General features: G+C 33.7%; 2 protein-coding genes across 2 annotated transcripts; one reads left to right on the forward strand and one right to left on the reverse strand.

Moving 5' to 3' along the window:
- Positions 1 to 1,921: 1,921 nt before the first annotated feature.
- Positions 1,922 to 12,459, reverse strand: LOTGIDRAFT_52443 (hypothetical protein; the record flags this gene model as incomplete). Its single annotated transcript, XM_009063141.1, has 11 exons — positions 1,922 to 2,000; positions 2,412 to 2,554; positions 3,010 to 3,117; positions 3,986 to 4,104; positions 4,777 to 4,891; positions 6,399 to 6,488; positions 6,973 to 7,071; positions 9,309 to 9,482; positions 10,193 to 10,414; positions 11,426 to 11,617; positions 12,358 to 12,459. Coding segments are annotated over 11 exons (1,443 nt in total), but the record flags the coding sequence as incomplete, so codon positions are not given.
- Positions 12,460 to 13,191: 732 nt separating this feature from the next.
- On the forward strand, positions 13,192 to 13,434 carry LOTGIDRAFT_89889 (hypothetical protein; the record flags this gene model as incomplete). Its single annotated transcript, XM_009063259.1, has 1 exon — positions 13,192 to 13,434. A coding segment is annotated over one exon (243 nt), but the record flags the coding sequence as incomplete, so codon positions are not given.
- Between the last annotated feature and the right edge of the window lie 632 nt (positions 13,435 to 14,066).

Here is a 14,066-nt window from a genome sequence, read left to right on the forward strand (position 1 = left end):
CTTCAACATCAACAGAGATGTGCTAGAAGAAGAACAATACGTTGGTTACTTCCGAGGGAGTCTCCTTTACCGTCACGGTAACTATCTTCTACTATATACATATTACGCTGATACCTTACAAAAAACATAGGACTGACCTGGACTTTTCTACTGTCTCAATAATGATTTGTTCAAAAATCAAATATTAGGCGTATCTGATTTGTTTCCTCGAATTTCTGGAAAATTGTGGTAGGAGGATCCGTAAAACATAGGTATGGCCTTATATAATATAAAATTTAACACAAGTAGGCTTAGGCATATCTTGTCTGGAACCACAGCAAGGATATGCAGTATGTGACCAAAAGCTTTGCGATGTCTGACGACTCTTAATGAAAAGAATGATACATAAATCGGGGGTAAATATCTATTCCTATGCTTTTATTCATCTTTAGAATACAGTTTTTTGTATTTACAATATATCTAATTTCAATTATACAAATTTCATCATCCTTATTGAGCAATTAATCCTTGATTATCGTCAATTCAAATCCTTAATTAAATTCCTCAGGAGCACGAACAAATTTTTTCCAAGACTTGAATTGAAAGAATATATTTGCATTCAGTGGCGGAGCCAGGTTTACGTTCGAGGGGTGGACGAAATATCTGAGACTGCCCGAATTTCTAACCTAGTTATGAGATTTTTGCCGCAAAACTTGCTTTCGGGGCTGCTCCGCCACTGTTTGCATTATAGCGCATTAGAAGAAAGCTGCAGACGGTTGGCCTCCAGGAAACTTATAAGATAGTGGACCACAGCCATATACGCCCACCACGGCATGCGGTTGGTAAATATTCAAGATTTTTTGGTAGTGGCAATAACTGCTTCTAACGATCAAAAATAGCTTAAATTCGAACTTGATCTTCGTTTTATGAATATGTATACACATACCGAATTTCATTTGATTCCATCAAAAAATCTAGTTTTTAGGGCGTTTACAAGCAAATGTTGACGGACGGACAGGGGTGCCGACAATATACGTCCACATAGATAGATGTGGACGTATACAAAAGCATGACAAGCCAACCACATGCTCCAGGCAGACCACATGCTCCAGGCCTTCTATCGCCCTATTTTGTTAATGCATTTTTCATCTCTTTGATTAGCTACGTTTTTTCAATGGTTCCTTTTCTTGAATAATCTGAAAATATATAATAGCTTTTAATAGTCATTACTAATAATACAAACAATACTCAAACAATTCAAAAAAACGATGAGTCGCCATTTTAACTTGCAAACGCATATAATTCTAAACACATATGGATTTGAATGGTCAAATATCTACGGTGAACTCTGAACACTATAACTGATAAACTTAGTTAAAAATTCCCGTTTCTGAGACTAAAGTATGATTGGTCAACCAATGGCCCACCTGTCCAATATGTGACATGTCTTTGAATTCAGACTGAGATTGAGACTAAGGTGTGATTGGTTAAATGGATAGTGACACTGTCCCTTTAATTGTACCTTAACTCTCATGCTAAGTACTCCAAAATACAATTATAAGTCATCAGACACTGTCAAAGCTTCAGAACCAAAATTTGTCAGCCATTTTAAGAGTTTCATAACAATTATTTGAACAGATTATTGGTGCAAGGCTTATAATGATACTAATGGTACTCAACAATTTTGTCAGATCACGGATGGCAAACAAAGTAACCATCAACAAAACATGAAACATTCTCATCGGATAGAACTTGGTCACTTGGATCAGTGGTCATATTTGACCCGAGGCCAAAAGCTTTGGCCCTCTGTCCCATTCTACCTACTCTATGTATGTAATCCAATACAAACCTTCTTTAATCGTGCTATGAAAGCATCTCTATTTTCATTTTGCTTTCTCCTAACATCAATCACTTTCAAGCGTCTTAATATGATTTTCAATCTCTCCTCAGCTTGTATGACATTTAATGGATCTAAGTTATGTTTATTAATCAAGCCAACTAAATATTCTTTGTAGTGATCACTGAAAAACAAGTCATTTGCAAACGTGAGGGAAAGCAAAACACGCATTACACAATGGTAGCCATAGTTACCAATAAAAAATGTCCACCAAAAAGTCAAAAGAATACTTCTTTTTTTGGACAAAATCCAAGATGGGGAATCTTCACCACGTCAAGCTATTAGGACCTTCAGCTTATACCTGCAATAGTCACCTTTCTTATCGAATCCTAGACCTCAATGATTTTATTGTTCCAGTCAGGGCTGTTGATTTGACTATATGCCAGACATGACAGACTTAGAAGCTCAAATGAACGACAGTCAATATCTTCTATTGGACATCAAGTATAGGTTAGTCTTTACACTTCCAGTTATCTGATTGGTTAAGTTTTTGCGGAATACGGCCTCTTTTGTTTTTTTCAACTGACATACTTACATACAAAGTCCAGCCCATCCTTCTTTTACTTCTTTTCCACAAGCTTCATCATAATTACTCGAATGACTTCTTTCTTTTTGTTCCATTACTGGACAACCAGAACTACTTTCACTGACTTCTGTATTAAAACTTTTTGCGTGCATCTACAACATAATTACATAACAAAGCCGTAAAGCTCAACCATTAGGTAAAGAATTTAGTACAAATTAGGTACATATCATGATTAGCAACTAGAGATGCTTGGAGAAGTGGGGTTTTTTATTTCTTTCCACCAAAATCTGATGAAGAAAAAATTGAAACAGGTAGAATGCAATATGTATTGGATTTCCAGATCGCTTTTATTTTGTTTATGAAATGTGGGCATGGTATTTCACTGGCCTCTTTTATTGAGAGCTTTCTTAACTGAGTAAAAATCAAGTTTGAGGTCATTATCTGACTTATATACCACTTCCAAATTAAATAATTGGTAAATATATAGAAGGATCAAACAATATTATCTCCCATGTGATGAGTTAAGGAGTTCCAGAAATATTCAGAAATATTTGGAACATCTAATTCTACATTCAAAAAATGAAAACTCTTTTTTTTTTTAATTTACCTGAAGCAATTCTTGAAGTGTAGAAGGCTCTTCATCACGTAAAAAGAAGAAACAATCTCTAGGATGATGGCAATGTAATCCTTTACCTACACATTCTAAAGGACAGGTCTGGAAAAAATACTTAGGTGAATTATTCACAGTTACTTAGTCACAAGGTGAATTTACGCGAATTTAACTTGGTCACAAGGTGAATTATTCATAGAAATTTGTCACAGACTAAATTAGTCACAGTAAATAGGTCACAAGGTAACTTATTCAGAGTAAATAGGTCACAAGGTAATTTATTCATATTTCATTGGTCACAAGGTTAAGTAATTCACAGTTAATTGGTCACAAGGTTAAGTAATTCACAGTTAGTTGGTCACAAGGTAAATTAGTCATAGTAAATTGGTCACAAGGTAAATTAGTCATAAGGTAATTTATCCTGTGACCAATTAACTGTGAATAAATTACAAGATTTCCAATTTACTGTGACCAATTAAATTAATCAAGTTAATTGGCCACAAGTAAATTGGTCAAATGGACTTGGTCATAAGGTAAATTAGTATCAGTGACTTAGTCATAAGGTAATTAGTCACAGTTGATTGATCACATGGTAATTTATTCAGAGTTAATCAGTCACAAGGTAAATTAGTCACAAGGTAAACTATTTTGTGACCAATTTACCATGAATAAATTACCTTGTTTCCAATCTACTGTGACCAATTAAATTAGACAAGATAATTGGTCACAAGTAAATTGGTCACATGGTAAATTAGTCACAGTGACATGGTCACAAGGTAAATTAGTCACAGTGACATGGTCACAAGTTAAATTAGTCACAGTGACTTGGTCACAAGTTAAATTAGTCACAGTGACATGGTCACAAGGTAAATTAGTCACAGTGACTTGGTCACAAGGTAAATTAGTGGTAGTTACTTGATTTTTAATTAAAAAATGCACTTATAGCTAACATCACTATGAAAACAATACATACATTTTCATGGTAAAATGGCTGACAACACCCACTACAAAATTCATGACTACACTCTGGACAAGTAAAATGCATACATCCACCTTTTGATAACGAATATCTCATTTTACAGCTCGGACAATCTTAAACAAAACATAAAACAACAAATTTAAATATGTAAAATTTAATAAATCCTATTATTCAGCTCGTAAAGCAAATACTTAGAGGACCATGTACCTTTAAGATGACTTCATATAAGAGATATCCAACTGGCCTGAAAGGGATTGGTGTGCCATTTTTTTTTTTTGTATTCTTTAGGGGTACTAGAAATGTACGAAAATTGCATAATTCCTTCAAAAATATCTCAAACTAAGAATTTCTTTTTCTATTTCTATACATGTCTTTTCTGTATATGGCAGTGTTCCACATGGATTTGAAGGCTCTAATTTCGACGGTGAGCTGTGAACACTACTACTGATTGGCATAGCTAAAAAATTTCTGTTTCTGAGACTATGATTGGTAAAAAAAATGGCACACATATCCCTTTAAAATTAGATACAATATCATATCTTTTTTGTCTTCTGATATATTAAGTCTACACTGTAATCTAAATAGATTTCTATCAATGTCTGTCCCAATGATGTTGTTTTTAACCAATCAATGCACGTTATGTCAAACTTAAATCTTGGGGAAAGAAAAAGAATTGTGGGTTAGTCTAACCAAAAATTAGGTTTCAATATGCCATGTCATATGCCATTCACTTTGATAGCAGGGTATGTGACACATTATCTTTTGCCATGCAGTTCAGGACTTACCAATGCCATTTTCCTTGAGATGATTGGCTAAACCAAATGCCTGATTGTTGGGGTCATTGTCGTATTTCCATTGTTCAAATTCTTCACAAGTTATATTTTCATGCTGTATTTCCCACTGCAATATAGGATTTGCAAAAAGAAAGCATAATTAATACACATTAAACAAATTTTGTGGCTGATTTTTTGGGTAGTAGGATTGCACCAATCTTTATTATTTCCATAATTTCATGCATAATCTTAAATAAATTTACAATGTCGGACTTAAGTGATGGTAATAATTTCATTCTTATTCTACCCGTATTCAAGCTATAACAAACTTCGTATTTATACCTTGACAGCAATTGTCATCATTCTTGTATCATGGAATTGCAGTGATTTGATTGGATTGTAGGCCAACGAACACAACCAATCAGAGTCCTTATCAGAAAGGCTGTGACCATTTTTATTCACAGATTTTCTGGCTGTATTTGCAATCAAATAAAATCTCTTAATCTACAAATTTCCATGATACAAGAATAGTGACTATTGCAGTCAAGTAGGAAGTTCGTAATAGCTTGATATTGTAAAGATGAGTTTCATCAAATGGCTGCATTCGGTGATACAAGAATAGTGACTATTGCAGTCAAGTAGGAAGTTCTTGTTCTACCTCACATGTAGTCAAGGTATAAGTAGGAAGTTTGTAATAGCTTGATATTGTAAAGATGAGTTTCATCAAATGGCTGCATTCGGTGATACAAGAATAGTGACTATTGCAGTCAAGTAGGAAGTTCGTAATAGCTTGATATTGTAAAGATGAGTTTCATCAAATGGCTGCATTCGGTGATACAAGAATAGTGACTATTGCAGTCAAGTAGGAAGTTCTTGTTCTACCTCACATGTAGTCAAGGTATAAGTAGGAAGTTTGTAATAGCTTGATATTGTAAAGATGAGTTTCATCAAATGGCTGCATTCGGTGATACAAGAATAGTGACTATTGCAGTCAAGTAGGAAGTTCTTGTTCTACCTCACATGTAGTCAAGGTATAAGTAGGAAGTTTGTAATAGCTTGATATTGTAAAGATGAGTTTCATCAAATGGCTGCATTCGGTGATACAAGAATAGTGACTATTGCAGTCAAGTAGGAAGTTCTTGTTCTACCTCACATGTAGTCAAGGTATAAGTAGGAAGTTTGTAATAGCTTGATATTGTAAAGATGAGTTTCATCAAATGGCTGCATTCGGTGATACAAGAATAGTGACTATTGCAGTCAAGTAGGAAGTTCGTAATAGCTTGATATTGTAAAGATGAGTTTCATCAAATGGCTGCATTCGGTGATACAAGAATAGTGACTATTGCAGTCAAGTAGGAAGTTCTTGTTCTACCTCACATGTAGTCAAGGTATAAGTAGGAAGTTTGTAATAGCTTGATATTGTAAAGATGAGTTTCATCAAATGGCTGCATTAGGTGATACAAGAATAGTGACTATTGCAGTCAAGTAGGAAGTTCTTGTTCTACCTAACATGTAGTCAAGGTTACATGAGAATTTGGAGACTAACCGTCTGAGAGCAAAATTCTATAATTGCCAGTGTGCTATACAAAAAAAAATGGAGACGTAAAGAAATGTGGCAAAATGGCTTTTCTTACCTCTTTCTTGCATCGAAAGCAAGTTTTCTTGTAACAGTTTGGACAAGTCATACACAGCTGGTTCCCTTGATAGATGAATCCTGTTTCACACTATTTAAAACAAAAAATTTAATATAAATAACAGATTCGCTTTTTTCGAGGGTTGATTTAAGTCCTAAATCTTCAGAAGTACTAGAAATAATGATAATCGTATAATTTCTTTAAAAATAACACTAACTAGAAATTATGTATTTCTATAGGTCTTTCTATAATTGGCGGAATATCAAGAAAAGACGAATCATCTTTTTAACATTTGGCTTTGAGACTAACATTCGATTGGTCAGCGGAAGAAACTGAGGTCTCTAATGTATTCACAAATTTTTTTTGAGGCGTTTTTCTAAAGTCTAGGGCAATAACTCAAAAACCGTTCAGCGAAAGATCATCAAGTTTGAACTTGCCCAAGAGATGAACCCAAATCAGAATATTGCTTAGCATAAATTTTCATATTGATCAAATTTTAGAAGGTTTTTATTTTGATGACTTCTCTTCAAGAAAATAACTGACAATTATAAAAGTTTTTACTTTTTATACTTACGTGAGCACACCAACGAAAATTAGCATCTTGTTGTATACTCCACAGATTTGCTTTTTTATCAAATAAATCTTGTGTAGGCTCATCACAATAATTTCTAATCTGAAATCACACATAGCATTCGATCACACAAGGCATTCAGTAGTCCGAAACATCTGCCTCTATTCCAGCCTCTGATGGATATTTTGACAGTTGTCAGCTGGAGTAGAATAGAAAAAGACCCTGCTAAAAAGGGGATTTTCCACACCTCCAAACCTGCATTTTCTCTAGCATAATATTGAATTACCTCTAAGATGATTGTAAATTAGTGTTGGGCATCACTTTAGTTTTGTTAGTATCACATGACTCTGTGACCTTTGGTTGCGCACACAGTTTTAAATGGCAGATGCTAGATCAATTTTACAAAATAAAACTTTAATGCAACCGGAGACATGACATAAATAGTGTAGAGAGACAATGATGGTATGACTAAACTACAAAAATATTCATCTTTCCAAATACACCTGGATTTTGCAGATATACGAGGTAATTAAATAGATTTAAAAACTCTGCAACATAGTGTTGGAATAGATAAATCAACCATTGATAATGTTAAAACAACATAGTGATGGAATAGATAAATCAACCATTGATAGTGTTAAAACAACATAGTGTTGGAATAGATAAATCAACCATTGATAGTGTTAAAACAACATAGTGTTGGAATAGATAAATCAACCATTGATAGTGTTAAAACAACATAGTGTTGGGATAGATAAATCAACCATTCACAGTGTTAAAACAACATAGTGTTAGAATAGATAAATCAACCATTGACAGTGTTAAAACAAAATAGTGTTGGAATAGATAAATCAACCATTGATAATGTTAAAACAACATAGTGTTGGAATAGATAAATCAACCATTGATAGTGTTAAAACAACATAGTGTTGGAATAGATAAATCAACCATTGATAGTGTTAAAACAACAAAGTGTTGGAATAGATAAATCAACCATTGATAGTGTTAAAACAACATAGTGTTGGAATAGATAAATCAACCATTGATAGTGTTAAAACAACATAGTGTTGGAATAGATAAATCAACCACTGATAGTGTTAAAACAACATAGTGTTGGAATAGATAAATCAACCATTGATAGTGTTAAAACAACAAAGTGTTGGAATAGATAAATCAACCATTGATAGTGTTAAAACAACATAGTGTTGGAATAGATAAATCAACCATTGATAATGTTAAAACAACATAGTGTTGGAATAGATAAATCAACCATTGATAGTGTTAAAACAACATAGTGTTGGAATAGATAAATCAACCATTGATAATGTTAAAACAACATAGTGTTGGAATAGATAAATCAACCATTGATAGTGTTAAAACAACATAGTGTTGGGATAGATAAATCAACCATTCACAGTGTTAAAACAACATAGTGTTGGAATAGATAAATCAACCATTGATAGTGTTAAAACAACATAGTGTTGGGATAGATAAATCAACCATTCACAGTGTTAAAACAACATAGTGTTAGAATAGATAAATCAACCATTGATAGTGTTAAAACAAAATAGTGTTGGAATAGATAAATCAACCATTGATAGTGTTAAAACAACATAGTGTTGGAATAGATAAATCAACCATTGATAGTGTTAAAACAACATAGTGTTGGAATAGATAAATCAACCATTGATAGTGTTAAAACAACATAGTGTTGGAATAGATAAATCAACCATTGATAGTGTTAAAACAACATAGTGTTGGAATAGATAAATCAACCATTGATAGTGTTAAAACAACATAGTGTTGGAATAGATAAATCAACCACTGATAGTGTTAAAACAACATAGTGTTGGAATAGATAAATCAACCATTGATAGTGTTAAAACAACAAAGTGTTGGAATAGATAAATCAACCATTGATAGTGTTAAAACAACATAGTGTTGGAATAGATAAATCAACCACTGATAATGTTAAAACAACATAGTGTTGGAATAGATAAATCAACCATTGATAGTGTTAAAACAACATAGTGTTGGAATAGATAAATCAACCATTGATAATGTTAAAACAACATAGTGTTGGAATAGATAAATCAACCATTGATAGTGTTAAAACAACATAGTGTTGGGATAGATAAATCAACCATTCACAGTGTTAAAACAACATAGTGTTGGAATAGATAAATCAACCATTGATAGTGTTAAAACAACATAGTGTTGGGATAGATAAATCAACCATTCACAGTGTTAAAACAACATAGTGTTAGAATAGATAAATCAACCATTGATAGTGTTAAAACAGTATAGAATACAACAATGCCATTTCCTTAGATACTTACCAGGATAGTTAGAAATGCTAAATAATTTTGAGCTGTGTCATAATCAGCCATATTTGGACGACTACAGACAGGACAACTCCATCTTTTTACATTCATATCTTTAACACAATATTCAAAGTGTTGCTTCATGCATTCAATACACAACTTGCACTGGCAAATATTCAAACTTGTTATCTGTTAAATAAAAATTAGAATTCATGAAAACAACAATCGACGAAAATGGAAGTAGATGTGAAAAAAAGAGTTCCACTACAATCAATTTCATTTAATTTCACTTCTTTTTTGTTTTCTGATATTTTAGCTTTATTTTGAAATCCAGGTTTTGGGGTAAAAAAAAAATTAAAAACGGAGATTACTAAATGTTAATTAATTTGACGTAGTTTTGGTGTTTGGCATCATAATAGCTCAATATTGTTTGTTGAAATCTTTAGAATATGTAGAAGACACAATTTTCTACAATAAGGCATTTATTTTACTCAAATCCGTACAGTAGTTTTCTAACATTCTTCAAAAAAACATAACTAACTTTAAAACCTTACGTAATATTTTTTAAATATTTTTATATATTTATTTTTAAAAATAAAAGCCTGGATTCTTTTAGTTACAGCTTTCAGATACGTTAAAGGGCACATCTCTCTGGATTTTGGTGTACAGTTTTCACAAATTTGAGCAAAAAACATTTTCTACCATCAAAAAAAGCGAATGTCCTTTTAAAACTGAATAAAATATTATGAAGGATGTTAGATCCCAACACTTATATGTCGCCATTTTATTATGGCCTATCTCCGACGCCACATCATGTCATACAGAAAATGGTTTTCATACATTGAGACAAATAGAGAGGTAAACAACCACAAAAACTGAATTAATTTTTAAGAAATTACCTTATTCATTGGAAATTTAGTATAACAGATTTCACATTCTTGCTGAAGGTATCCTAAAGATGTTTTAAATCCAAGACAATTCCTACATGCTTCAATAACATCTTCTAAAGAACTCATTTCTAAGCATGACTTGCTTAACTCTTCATCAACAATCTTAATCACAGTTTCAGCTCTACCCCAACTTTTTAATTTGCCTTCCATGAACACCATTCTTGTCCGTCTCTTGAAATAAAATGAAATGAAGCTTTAGGTCCTTATGTTCTGCTATAGATTGGGATAATGAAGATGGGATAATGAAGATAGGCAAGGAGTGAAATAAAATGAAATGAAGCTTTAGGTCCTTATGTTCTGCTATAGATTAGGATAATGAAGATGGGATAATGAAGATAGGCAAGGAGTGAAATAAAATGAAATGAAGCTTTAGGTCCTTATGTTCTGCTATTGATTAGGATAATGAAGATGGGATAATGAAGATAGGCAAGGAGTGAAATAAAATGAAATGAAGCTTTAGGTCCTTATGTTCTGCTATAGATTGGGATAATGAAGATGGGATAATGAAGATAGGCAATGAGTGAAATAAAATGAAATGAAGCTTTAGGTCCTTATGTTCTGCTATAGATTGGGATAATAAAGATGGGATAATGAAGATGGGCAATGAGCGAAATAAAATGAAAAAAAGTTAATGGTCCTAATGTTCTGCTATTGATTGGGATAATGAAGATGGGATAATGAAGACGAGATAATGAAGATGGGCAATGAGGAAAATAAAACGAACTAAAATTGATCTCTATCTGCTGTTGAATCAAATATTTACACAGCTGTTCCTCTTTAAAGGGACAAGAGTGCCATTTTTGAATATATGTAAATAATCTTCAGAAGTACTAGAAACGTTCGAAAATCACATAATTCCTTTAAAAATACTCCAAACTCACTATCTATTTCTATATATGTCTTTTCTATATATCACAGAGTATCTTAAATTGACAAGTCGTCATTTTAACATTTTAACGCAGATAATTCTGGACACACATGGAGTTGAAGGCTCAACTTTTGACTGTGAGCTGTGAACACTATTACTGATTAGCTCAACTAAAAAATTCCAGTTTCTGGGACTAAAGTATGACTGGTCAAAAAAAAGGTCTATATGTCCCTTTAAATTATACAGGATTTACATACCTCTTTATTTAAATCGGAATTTTTAACAGCATCTTTAAATGTAGGTCTTTCTATAACACTGTTTGATACACTGTTACATATATCTGAGTATTCACTGCCATCCTCATCTTCCCATACCCGATCCATAAATGGTTGAAGTGCAATCTGATTCAGTTTAGTTTCTATTTGTTCAGAATCACCATTACACTCTAGTATTGTTTGCAATACATCTTCTCTTGGAATGGTTTCATCAAAATTAAACTGAGTATACTAAAAAATATCACAAATATTTTGATTACTGAATGCTCACAGAAATATATATCAGGTGTCTCAAAACAAAACGTCCCAACTTCGGTAAAGGTAAGTTGCCTTGATATTGCATTTTTTGACAGGCTATTTTGTTCCGGGCAGTACTTGTACAATTTTTATTCGATGACATCCGTATTCTTAGAGATGGACAAGGACATCTTGAAGTATATCTATGAGAATTTTGAAAGAGATCAGTTAACTAACAGCTCAGATACTACCTGTCGAACTTAGGGACACCCGTTATATATGTGTGTATGAATATGATCTGTGGCTTTGACAATTTTGCATACCTTTTGGAGAATCCAGATAGCTAAAATTGTTTATTTGGTGCCCTATACACCAATAGGCTGACCACTCTGCTGGTGAATAAGACTACTCTCAATGTCTTCTGCTTATTAGCTTTAAGCTCTAGAGTCAAATGGCAGTATTGAAATTGAATTCAACTAAATATCAAAAATTACTTTCTGAACACCTGGTGCAACTCTCCGATTGAGTTTATAAACTCTGCATCCCTTTTGGTGAGTCCACATAAAATATGCACTAGATTTGATCTAGTCCAAAGACTTTATTGAATTTGAGCTGTACCAAACACAAACAAAAATAGCAAGGTGGCTGTTGCCAAGAATGTAGGACATCTTACCATCCCAGAACACCTAATGTCAATCTTTGATGCAGATCGTCAACTCAATAAAAATTCTTACCAGAAGTTTTCTGTGTGTAATACACTCCTGAACTGCATCATCTATATTCCCTTTACATTTCTTTAAGGCATCTTTCACTTCTGGTATGGACAATTCACCAACTGTATTATGGACCAGATTTGTGGTTCTACGCCTAATCTTATCGAATACACTGTCAATGTACTCTTGCCAGTTTTGATCTAACCATTCAATGACTTGTAAACTGTCATCCTCTAATTGTGCTAGTGCAACTTCCACTTCTTCAATATCATAACCACGTTGGTCTGCTAACTGAAGAAAAAAAATTCTGACAAATATTGAAATTTCAGCAACCTTTGTCAAGGTAAGACTTCATGTAACAATGGTCAAGGAAAGACTCCAACCAACCTTTGTCAAGGAAAGACTCAAGCTTTGACAAGGAAAGACTCAACACAATAATGGTCAAGAAAAGATTCCATGCAACCTTTACTCAAGGGCGAAAGAGTACGTGCAACCTTTGTCAAAGAAATACTTCAAGCAACCTGTGTCAAGGAAAGACTCCACACCACCTTTGTCAAGGAACGACTCCAAGCAACTTTTGTCAAGGAAAGACTCCAACCCACTATGTAGAGGGAGATGCCAGCTTTGACAAGGAAAGACTCAAAGCAACAATGGTCAAGAAAAGATTCCATGCAACCTTTGTCAATTTAAGACTCCAGGGCGAAAGTCTACATGCAATCTTTGTCAAGGAAAGACTTCAAGCAACCTGTGTCAAAGTAAAAAACTTTATGTCAACGCTTCATCAAGGAAAGACTTCACCCCCACATATGTCAAGGAAAGATTACACCCCACCTTTGTCAAGAAAAGACTTCAGCCCACCTATGTGAAGGAAAGGCTTCACCCCACCTATGTCAAGGAAAGACTTCATCTCACCTATGTCAAGAAAAGATTTCACCCCATCTATGTCAAGTAAAGACTTCACCTCACCTATGTCAACAAGGAAAGACTTCACCCCACCTATGTCAAGGAAAGACTTCACCTCACCTATGTCAAGGAAAGACTTCACCTCACATATGTCAAGGAAAGACTTCACCTCACATATGTCAAGGAAAGACTTCACCTCACCTATGTCAAGGAAAGACTTCACCCCACCTATGTCAACAAGGAAAGACTTCACCTCACCTATGTCAAGGAAAGACTTCACCTCACATATGTCAAGGAAAGACTTCACCTCACATATGTCAAGGAAAGACTTCACCTCAACTATGTCAAGGAAAGACTTCACCCCAGCTATGTCAAGGAAAGACTTCACCCACCTATGTCAAGAAAAGACTTTACACCACATAATGTCAAGAAAAGACTTCACACCACATATGTCAAGGAAAGATTACACCCTACCTATGTCAAAGAAAGACTTCACCCACCTATGTCAAGGAAAGACTTCAAACCATATTGGGTCCGACTCCTTCTCTATGAAAATTGCCTGTTATGGATCTTTTGCAATCTCTACAGGTTGGTTGCTTCTTTTTCAAGGTGAATTCAAAACAAAAAAATTAACAATAAAATTATACCTTAACGATCTCGAACAGCTTCTGTCCATTTGCTCTGATTTCATTTTGAACCTTCATTTCAGAATTAATCTTCATGATTTCTTGAAAACATGCTGTTGCCACTGGATCTTTTTTATCTTTATACTGCATCACATCATCATATCTTAATTGATTTCTTTTACCTCTATTTTGCATCACATC

The sequence above is a fragment of the Lottia gigantea genome (genome assembly GCF_000327385.1).
Source record: "Lottia gigantea unplaced genomic scaffold LOTGIsca_56, whole genome shotgun sequence".
In the NCBI taxonomy this organism is placed as follows: domain Eukaryota; kingdom Metazoa; phylum Mollusca; class Gastropoda; family Lottiidae; genus Lottia; species Lottia gigantea.